At 44.4% G+C, this 11313-nt stretch overlaps 1 protein-coding gene across 3 annotated transcripts in view; it reads left to right on the top strand.

Annotated features, from left to right (window-relative positions):
• The window catches only part of Uxs1 (UDP-glucuronate decarboxylase 1), a 102906-nt gene that overhangs the window by 54691 nt on the left and 36902 nt on the right, over positions 1-11313 (top strand). For all 3 annotated transcript variants that reach the window (XM_008824242.2, XM_008824241.2, XM_029559216.1), the window contains exon 7: positions 10612-10716. In XM_008824242.2, the coding sequence (XP_008822464.1) occupies positions 10612-10716 (105 nt within the window). The remainder of the gene's footprint in view (positions 1-10611; positions 10717-11313) is intronic.

Here is an 11313-nt window from a genome sequence, read left to right as displayed (position 1 = left end):
GTCTTTTTGAGACAGGGTCTCTCTGTAGCTCCAGCTGTCCTGGAACTCACTATGTAGACCAGGCTGGGCTTGAATTCACAGAGATCCGCCTGCCTCTGCCTCCCGAGTACTGGGATTAAAGGCATGCGCCACCATGCTCGGCTCAGTGTATGTTTTAAACAAATATCTTTGTTGGAATTTTATATCCTCAGTACAGTGGTCTAAATTAGAATTGTATGAATGGCAGTGTCTGCTTCAAGGTTTGGTGGTGTCCCTCACTTCTGCATTGACTAGAATCTTTTAAAGCTGCTAACAAATGTGTTTGCTAAGACCAAGCCAATACCAAGTTAATGCACGTGACTTGGTTACCAAAAGTCTTGCCAACATGTTAACTAACAAAAGAAATTCAAATTGCCAACCAGGCCTGGTAGCACACTCTTTAACTGTGGCACTTGGAAAGCTAAGGCAGGAGGACTGCGAGTTTGAGGCCCACACGGACTGACTACACATAGTAGAACTCTTGGCTTGGGGGTGACGGGGTAGAACTAAAAGGAATTCTTTCCTGTTTGCTTTCAAGCACAAGCCCAGAATAGGAATTTTTACCACTTGGTAGAAATTTAGCATTTTCCCCAACCTTTTCTGTTCATTGAAATTTTACATTTTAATGTGGTATCACTGGTTTTGTTACCCTTTGTTTCTGGTTTTTGTTTTGTTTTTAATGATAGAACAGCTAAGACGGCATGATTGTGTGATCTAATCTAATGGATTTTTTTCAAAGTTTGTGTTTTTTATTGACACTAAAAATACTAGATACAACACAGATTTATGTAATCAATGACAGTTTCCAGAGCAAAGATATATCTCTTTCAAAAGTGGCTATAAAATTTTTAGCTGTTGAATTAATACAGTTATACAGTATTGAACTCAGTATAAGCCCTGTAAGACATAAAATTGAATGAGTTTTTAACCTTTAAAAAAGATCTCCATTTCATTTTAAAATATACTGTTTCTTACAGAAAGACTCATTGTTTTTGCTAATAACACTGAGATGTTGGCACATGCATCTCTAATCTGTATGTACCAGATTATTACTAGTCATAATCGGTTGCACTCGGATCCTTGGTACATATGTCTATAAAGTCATCGGGTAGATTTCAATGGTAATGTTTATCACCTCTACCAATTAACATGATATAACTTTTTATGCTTCCTCCTCAAATATAATTCATTTTTTTTTAATTTCTTGATTTTCTGTGTGTGTGAACTGTGCACCCACTTCCCATAAGGTACCCTCCCATAGCCTCTGTCCCCCGACTAGAACCCTTATGCTCTGTTATCCCTGCTGCTGTCCACTGTGATGTCAGGTCCCCAGCCACTCCCCACTACTTGTCCATCTGGTGAATCTAGTCAGCCTATCTAGAGGTCTTTGTTTTAGGAAGGTCAGCTGTTCCTCATCTAGCAGAAATCAGTTGTCAGTATTCCTTTAGATAAGATTGGGGTCTGCTGTTTATTTTCCCAGTTCTGTGCTGGGTTACTCTCTGGGAGTCCCTTGGGGCACCCTGGCAAACAACACACACACACAAAAAATAGTGTTTTGGGTATGATACAGTATATTTTAAAATTAAAATGGGATCTTTTTTAAAAGTTAAAAACTCTTTCAATTTTATGTCTTATAGGGTTTATACTGAGTTCAATATCGTATAACTGTATTAATCAATTTATTTTTACTCTTAAGGTCATTTGAGGATCTGTTCCTCAGGGGTCACATGGGCTTGCAAGGAGCCTCTGGCTCCTTTCTTTTACCAGTTCCACCTATGTGAAGATAAGTCAAAGGTCCTGCTTGACCATGTTTGGCTTCGCTTGGAAGCACGGAGGAATTGTTTCCTCTGTGTTGACCCTCCTTTTTGTAGACTGGACACTGGTTCAAGGCCATCTTGTGGGGTCTCCTCAGCGTCCTTGATCAAGAGGAAAGGTGACCCACCACAATTACAGGACATTTTGAGAGATGCTCATAGTTCCCTGGAACTAGTCATCGACCCAGGAGGGCAAGGAGCAAAAACTGTCCTTTATGTCCCTCTGACCAAATTATTATAGGCCTCAAAATATGTCTGCTAAACATCCAAGAAGGTTAGTTCCATCAGTCTTGTCCTTTTAATTACTGTGTGCCATGTAGATACATCTTGGGCAAAGACCAATTGTTCTCAGATAAACCTTGCCTAGACATATATTTCTTGATCTGGTATGTATAATTTGTCAGTAGGTTGTTGGACTAGTATGGTTCCCTCTGTTTTTTAAAAATAGCTAGGCATTATTTATCTCTTGCATTGTCTCACCCCTCCATCGTGGTTTCCCCAATTAAGGTGCCCCCATTTTTCCCCTTTCTCCCTCACTAATACCCTTCTCCTATGGTCCTACCTCTCTTGACCTCCTTCTTTCCCTTTATCCCCTAGGTTTCTTGTATACCCTTCCCTCCCCCCCTCCCTTAAACTAACCCAATTTTTATCCATATCTCCCTTATTAAGGCCTGTTTCCTACTGTTCTTCTCTTTCAGGTTCTTTCTTTTCTTTTACCTCCCAGGTTCCTTTCCATTATCCTGGTTCCTGTAGTTATGTCTGGGTACATACTAGGATTTGGTTCTAGGATCCACATATGAGAGAGAACATACGTCGATTATTTTTCTGAGTCTGTGTTACTTCACTTAGTATAATAGTTTCTAGTTCCATCCATTTACCTGAAAATTTCATGATTTCATTTTTCTTTACTACTGAGTAAAACTCCATAATCTAATGTTTTAAAACAGCCATGGTGTTCTTACTTGGCTGTCTTTTCCCTTCTTGAATTAAAGCATTGATTTTTTTTTTTTTTTTTTTTACTCGCTTGGGATTCACTTTGGAATTGGACTGTGGTTCTTAAAAAGTGAGCAGTTTGTGTAGATAAATGGATCAAATGACCTACTTTCTGCCTGGACTTCTGGTGGGGGGCTGTGGGTCAGCTGAAGTGACAGTTGCTACAGGTCTCTGGCAGCTGGTTTCTGAAGGGTGCTGTATCCCAGGACTCAGCTCAGATGTAACTGGACAGTGCAGGAATTGCTGCTGTGTAAGGCTGTCAACCAGCTAGCTGCAAAATGCAATGTTGGAAGGGCTCAAAAAAAAGTGGAAGAATCAGCCAGAGAGACTGGATGGAGAGCTGCTATGAGGAAACTGGGCAGAAGTAAGGGAAGCCAGTGACAGGGGCATAACCCACTGCTACTGGCCTTGACAGAGGGCCATGAGCCTGGGCGTGTGCAGCCTGGTGCAACTCTTAGGAGCCTTGTGAAGCTAATTGTCCAGGATTCCAATCATCCTCTGAAGAAAGGGCAAAGCCCTGCTGACACCCTGATTTCAGCCCCGGAGAGGCAGGACTGTGAGCCAGTGAGCTCCCCACCATGCCCAACCTCACCTGTAGTTTTTAAGCCTCAGGTTGTTGGGACAGCAATAAATGATTACAAGGGTTTAGCATATGACTTGCAGCAACTGCTCACCAGTGAGAGATGATCTCGGTTTCTGTTTTGCAGTATTGCTGACAAACTAACACTTATAAAAATTTACTAGCACAGCTTTTTTATGTATCTCTTCTTATGTGTATGAGTGTATTCTGCATGTAAGTGCACCCATGTCATGCACTGCCCTCGGAGGTCAGAAGAGGGTATCTGATCCCCTGGAGCTGGAGTTAAAAATGGCTATTAGCTGCCATATGGGTGCTGGGAATCAAACCCAGGTCCTCTGGAAGAGTAGTCAGTGCTCTTAACTACGGGCATCTCCAACATGCTGGGGTTTCTACTGAAACTAGGCTGAACCTTCACCAATGGGCTCTCAGGGTGCAAAGCTTCAGATTCTCTCCCTGACCCCTTCAGTCCTGGGAGTTTTGAGTGCAACTGAGGCTGCACCTTCACCAGTGGCCCCCTCATGGTACGAAGCCTCAGATTGTCTTCATGACCCCTTCGTGCTTCCAACACTAGTACCATGGAAGAGACTCTTACACATTACCAAGTCCTGCTTCCAGCTTGAGATGGGGCTCAGGCCCCCTCTGGACCACAGCTTTTGTGTGCTGACCCCGAGGAAATATTTCCCAGATGGTTTCACTGCAATGATGCTGGTCTATTATTACTTACAGCTGATTTTTCAGCCCCAGCTAACCAGAATCAACTGTCCCAGTGAAGCAAAGGTTTCACTTCAGTGATGCTGGTCACTTGTTAATCACAGCTGTTTCTTTAGTACCAGCTGACCAGAACCCACAGAATCTCAGTGCAAAATCATCATACAAACAGCTTTGATAGTCTTTGCTTCCCTTGAAACTTCACAAGCCAGGACTCCATCATCTATACCTCTTTCAGCATAAGTGGTCCAAACTCCACAGCAGCAGTACACTAAGCTCTGCGCACACAATGGCTTTTCAGCCCTAAGCTCCAAATGCTTCCACAATCCTCCCCAAAGCAACGTGGTCGGGTCTGTCTCACAGCAATACTCTACCATCCTGGGGCCAGTTTCTGTTCTAGTTCTATTTCAGTTGCTTTGATAAACACACTGACCAAAACCAACTCGGGGAGGAAAGGGTTTCTTTTATCTTACATCTCACAGTTCTTCATGGACGAAAGCTAAGGCAGGAGCTCAGGGCAGGAACGGAAGCACAGACCATGAAGGAATGCTACTTGCTCCTCTGCCCATGGTCAGCCTGCTTTCTTATACAAAACAGGACTCTCTGCTCATCGGTGGCACTGCCCTCAGTGGGCTGGGCCCTCCCACATCACTCAGCAATCAAAAAAATATCCCACAGACATGGGCACAGGCTGACTCAATGGGGTGTTTCAGGGTGACAACTAAAGCTATCTGGAACACTGGTCCATAAAATACTCCCTAAGCCCTGAAGTAAAGAAAACACATGAAATGTAATGTCAGACCACAGTGAAAGTAAACTAGGAGTCAGTGGCAGAAAGATAGCTAGGAATCCGCAAAATTCTTGAAGATTAAATGACCTACAGCTACATAACATATGGGTCAGGAAAGAAATCTCAAGATTAAAGATACTTTGAACTGGGGTTTGGGAAATGGTGGAGTGATTAAGAGCACTTACTCTGCAAGCAGGAGGCCCTGACCTGGAATTGCCGCCACCCACATAAAGAACAGATGCCTCTCACCCCAGGATTGGGGTGCAGAAACAGATCCAGAAAGCATGCTAGCCAGCTAGCCTAGCCAGAACAAGAAGTTTCTGTTTTAGTGAGAAACCCTGTCTCAAGGCAGTAAGGCAGAGAGCCACAGAGGAAGAGACCCAGTAGCCTGCTCTGGCCTCCCCGTGCACATACAAACCTGCACACTCAGGTGCGTGCACATATAGCAAACCCCCCCACACACACACAGAGAAGTAAATGGAAGAATTAGTTTCTTATTTATGTATAATTGACAAAGAATAAAATGAAAGATAAGCTTTTCTCTTTTCAAAAGAATATTCTTTCCTGTTGATGAAAATGAAACATACATGCTAAAGGAAATTTGGAAATGTACAAAAAGATAATGAAAACCATCCTGAATCCTCTTATTCAGAAATGAATTTGTTGTTAAGACCCAGCCAATTTTCTAAACGTCATTTTTTTTCTAAATGTCATTTAAAAAAAATAAAAACATGTAATAGGCAGTGTAATTCTGTAGTTCTAATTTGTGAAAAATTAAAAATAAACATTGTAAAAATTCTCATGTGTCCAGTCCCAACTTTCCTCAGGAAACTGCTATAGATAACATCCTTCCTTTGTGGTGTCTGACCAGTGAGCACAGATGACTGTTCCTACTTCTTCCTCGAGAGAGCGGCCTGTGATGTGTTGCCCTGCTTGCCACTTGCTTCCTCAGACGCTTGTGTTCATACATAGAAAGCTGCTTAATTCTTTTGAGCAGCTGCTTAGTATTTTGTGATATGGCCATACCAGATCCCTTTACAGTGATACTGCCCCACTTTAGCATTATTTATTATAAAATTTCCATCACATGGACATAGTACAGGGTCATTATTCCTCAGTGTTGGCAATTGGTGCCATCATAAACCTGCTTGAGAAAGCCACCCTATGTGCACGCGCCTCTGTGCCTCTGTCTTCATCACCCTGGGACTGTTCAGGCTCCTGAGGCATAAAGACTGCACTGTTCTGAAAGCGCTTCCTGTTTGCTTTTCCACTACTTGCATAAATGAGAATGTCGAGACCGGTATTTCTGTAGAGCTCAGACAAAAACAGCACTGCCGGTACCTGGAGTTAGCAGTGCCATGTGAAAGAGCTCAGGAAAATAAAAGGTGAAGATGACCGGCTAGCATTTCTAGTCTAACCCCTGCCTGCGCTTAGCAAGCTCAGCTCCCCGAGTACTCTTGTGACACGGGCAGCTGTTCTCATTTTACAGAAGAGGAAACCGAGGCACAGAGCCCCTTCTGTTGTTTGCCTTCACCCAGACAATCTTGTGAGAAGCCATAGGGAGAAGACACCAAGAGAAGGAAATAAGGAGAAGCTGCCCCCCACCCCAGGCACACCCAGTGTGAAAAGTTGCGGGGGTGGAAAACGTGCTTGCAGAGGGATGCGTATATAGATATTTGAGGCATGCTGTGCTTGAGAGTATTTTTATTGAATTATAACTTGGGGGTTTCTGTATGAGCTTCCACTTTGTGCTGTAAGTGTAAGCATACACTGAAGAGATGGAGGGTCTCTGAGGTCCTGTCTGTTTAATGTGGGGCACTGAGGTGACACACAGGGCAGAAAGTCTGGGATGCCTCAGCCCCAGACTAGCCAGACCGCTGGCATGTGCTGTCTTCACATGAAGGATGTTCTGCTTGATATGAATCCAGGCACAATCCAGCTTTTCCTTTAGCTGAGAGGAATGGAACGTTGTGCATCTTCTGGAATGCTGTTTTCATTGTAACTACTTTGTTAAGGGCCATGCTGCGGGCTTCACGTTAGGGTGCACATGTAAAGAGTAGTCAATCCCTCGGTGCCCATGGAGGATGAGTTCCAGACCCTGTGGATACCATGATCCATAGATGCTCAGTCCCTGCTACACACTGATGAAGTAGCTGCAGAGAGCATGTGCACAGCCACCTGGCTGCTTGACATCACCCTGAGATGACACATGGTGCCTTATGTGCCATAACTGCAGTGTCATGGTTGTCCCGGTGGAATAGTGACAGCAAGGCCATACATGTTCAGTCTTGGGAGTTTGGTCTGTGGTTTAATTTGGAGCAAAGGGCTTCCTACAGAGCAATTTCTCATCTGTGGGTACAGAAGCCGTGGAGATGGAGGGCTCTTTCTGCCAGGTGTTTGGGGAGTGTAGAAAAGAGAATCCTATAGGTTTCTTTAAGCACATATTCACAGAAAGAGCCGCACCTCTGTTTTTGCTTTCAGTACTTCAGGCTTCACTGTCAGAATGCAGACCTTAGCTGGTGCATACCAGTGCTGTATGGCATGGCCTTATCCCCAGAGGGACTTTGACACCACTGGGACAGCAGGAACTTGAGCACAGTGAGAGGGGCGTGCTAACCTGCAGTCGGCCTTATACAGTCTCTCACTGGTGGAAGATGAATGTCTGATTTCTCTGGCAGCTTCTGAAAATTTTTCAGAGTTCTCCCGAAAGTACTTGTTCCGTATGCATGGCATGTTGGTTTTTTCTTTCCCATCAGCAGAACACCCGGGAAACACCTTTGTAGTAGTGCTGGTTGAGTTTCTCCCTTCCCCCAGCAGGCCTCAGTACTATCCTCCCCCCACTCTTCCCAATATACCAGAAGGTACCTGACCTCTGGGAACCATGCTCTTGGTGATTGGAGGTCTTTGGGATTCCTTTTTTGAGGTTCTTTTTCCTAGCTAAGATGACAGCTCATGTCTTTGTAAATGCAAAAGGATCAAGGCAAGGTCACTGAGCTGCTCACATCCAGAGGCAGCATGGTATGGTAGGTGCAGCCAGCAGGTGGGCAGGCCCCTTGCCCACTTGGCAGCCCCTCTCCACCTCCAGTCTGGGTTTTTTAGCCTCATGCTCATTTTTGCTGTACTTTGAACTCCACAGCTGACATGTTCCCAGGCCTTTTTTCTCTGAGCCTTCAGTATTATTAACTTTGACTTTATTTACATTCCAGAGCCAGTTATTAATATCTGTAGCATCTCACATTCCTGCCTGTTGCCCCCTGCTCTGAAGTTTCCCTCTCCTTTTCATAATTCCTTACCAGATTAACAAAGTCAACAGAATCTCTACAGTGTCCTTTTTAGGATAAGAACAGGGCTTACTGTCAACAGTGTTACAGGCTGTTCACGTGTGCACAGGGAACTGGCCCGTGCAGAACTCGGGCTTTCGTATAGTTTCTAGGTTTGCCTCTATACCAGTGTCGGTGTAAATAGGGGCCCTCTTTAAGCATCCCTTAGCTTTCTAGAAGCATCAGGAGGACTAAGCTGACTGTCAGATGATGGGAAGGAACACAGCAGATGGGGTAGCCTTGGAGATGGACAAGCCCCAGTTTATTCTCATCTCTGTTAACACAGCACTTCTCCCAGGGGCCTGGACTGAAGCACTGTGGAAGGAAGGCCCTTTGTTTTCCATTGACAGTTTCCAACACCACTAGGAGATGATGGAGCTGACCTGCAGTAGGCTCAGGATTCTGTGTTTGCGGTGCTCAGGTCACTGTGTCCTACAGATGGAAAGACAAACAAACTGCTGTGCTCAGGTAGCTTGCTGACTGCGAGAGGATCAGTTGACAGTTGATGAGGTAGCCTGAACTCACGAGCTAGCAGCATGAGTAGCCAGCCACAGGAGGGATCATTTCCAATGGGGGCAGTAGAAAGCTTCCCACACAAACTAGCATCAGGGAGTAAGCCTTAAAGAAGGTTGGGCTGGAGGGATGGGAAGAAGGGCAGCTTACAGCCTGATGGTTTCTGTTTGATGTCAGGAAGGTACTGTGTGCTCACACTTAGTCTTTTTTTTCCCCTCCTCCTTAGGACAGGGTCTCAGCGCAGACTGACTTCAACTTGCTTTGTAGCTAAGGTACACAGCTGTAATCCTGTCACCTGGGATTAGCGGCAAGAGAATCAGAAGCTCGCAGTCCTCCTCTTTCTGGTGGGCTTGCCTGTGTTGCATTGCACAGTTCACTGAAGCCTTGGTCTGGCGAGGGTGAAGATAACAGGACTGTCCTGTCATTTGGACAGCTTCTTTCATTGAATTTGCGTATTGACAGATTCAGGCATTTTAGGAAGTTTTATGTTTTCTTAGTTTTCTTGAAAACAACTATTTTGTCATTAAGCTGTCCTTCTATTTTGAAATTAACTAAATATTTTCTGTACTTCACTTTTTAAAAACTATATAAAATTCCCAAGTGCCCTAGTCTGGAGCTCCCTCACTAGATGTCACCTTCCTGACTCTCTTAGTACATTTTGAGTTATTATCACTGAATACCAAGCTCAAGGTAATATATAAAGAAAACAGGTTTTATGCAGTTCACACTTCTGAAAGCTCCTCACACTTCTGAAGGTTCAAGAGCATGCATCAGCAGTGGGTTCCTGTGAGGGCCACATGGTGGATCTATGGGGGGTGGGGGGAGACACACGTGAGCTTGTAGACGGGGAGCGAGACATCGGGGAGTGGCCAGGCTCACTCTTTATGGCAGGTACCTCTTTTAAATACCAGTACAGTCCTACAAGAACTGCAACTAAGAGACAGCACTAATCCCTTAGGGAGAGAACAGGGTCACAGGTATGCAGGAGGGCAGCCAGCCCTGAGGAACTGGGAGGATGGAGGCAGAGGATTCCCTGTAGGCCTCTTACCTGGGCGGGCGGAAGTGTGCTAAAGGGGATTCATTTTGGTGGCATCACTTTCTGCTCCCTGGTTCTCAGCTCCACTGTGACAGTCCTATGTTATCTTGTAGCTAAAGTGAATTGACGTGGTGCAGACTGTCTGGTAGATGGCTCTCCTCACCTGTGCTTCTCCATCATCACTGCTGTTTCACAGGAAGCAGCTGATCCCACAGCCTCTGCCTGGTGCAGATGGCTCCTGACCAAGGAGCAGAGGGCTATGGGATAGTGATATTAAAATGAATGCTGTGTGAAAGGGAAGCCCTGTGGGATCTGGATTGTTTTGCTGTCAGTAGCTTTAAAACCACTGTCCCTGCCTCTCATCAGGGCCTGGTTTCGTGTACATGGTGTACATAAAAACAAAACAAACAGTGTTTTCTTCCATAGTTTCACATCTTTGCTTTCAATGTCAGATTTACTTCACAAGCTAAAAGTTTACTTTAGATATTGGTATTCAGTTCTCTGTCTTGAAAGTCATTGTCTTGATGTGAATGGTTTTGTGGGATAAATACCCATCTCAGAAAGCTGTAGACTCCATCATCAGACTGGCTGCAGTTAAAGGAAAGCAGACTGGACTTACTGGAACAGCACAGGTGCTATTCCCAGATAACTAGATTTTGTTTTTGTTTAAAGCTCTTACTACAATGTAAGTTGGTTCCTAAAAGGAACAACATGACGAAAGTAGAATTTCAGCCAAAGATAAATTAGCACTTTTATTGACACTGTAGTCCCTAGAAGTTCAAGATCTCTTCTTAATCATTTTTCTTGGAAATAATGTGCTTCTCTTTTGCCTCCTTTAGTTGACCAGATATACCATCTGGCATCCCCAGCCTCTCCCCCAAACTACATGTACAATCCCATCAAAACACTGAAGACCAATACGATTGGGACGTTAAACATGCTGGGTAAGTTGCCTTTTTAAAAATATTTTTATTTATTTATTTTTATTTTATGTGTATGCATGTTGTGTCTGTATGTGTGTTAGTGCACCCATGTTGTACAGTGGCTGCAGAGGACAGAAGAGGGTGTCAGATCCCCTGGAACTGGAGTTATGGATGGTTGTTAGCCGCCATATGAGTGCTGGGATTCGAACCCAGGTCTCCTGCAAGAACAGCCAGTGCTTTTAACCATTGAGCCATCTCTCCAGCCCTGTCTTTTGTTTTTTGTGTTTTTTTTCTTTTTCCCTGTTCTTTCTGGGAATATCTTAGGGTAATTCCAAACATATGCATGGTAGCCCTCCCTTGTCCACAAGACATATTCCAAGACCCCCATGATTCTTCAACCTCATATTGTACCAACTACCATAATTGAATGCCTTTTCCATCTTAACACAGCACTTAGACCTTGTGCCCCTAACTTTTGCAATGCAAAACTAGTATCCATTCTTTCCTATCCACAGCTGCCCTAATAGGAGATGCACTCGGACTAGAGATCTAGCACCCATGGCTGCTTTGCTTCAGTCTAGATAGAGCATCCCCCTTTTCACCTGGCAGAAGTGTGTC

Source organism: Nannospalax galili, unplaced genomic scaffold, assembly GCF_000622305.1.
Source record: "Nannospalax galili isolate Female #2095 unplaced genomic scaffold, S.galili_v1.0 scaffold1169, whole genome shotgun sequence".
NCBI lineage: Eukaryota > Metazoa > Chordata > Mammalia > Rodentia > Spalacidae > Nannospalax > Nannospalax galili.
The sequence above is the reverse complement of the archived record's forward strand: the minus strand, read 5'-3'. Positions and strand labels throughout refer to the sequence as shown.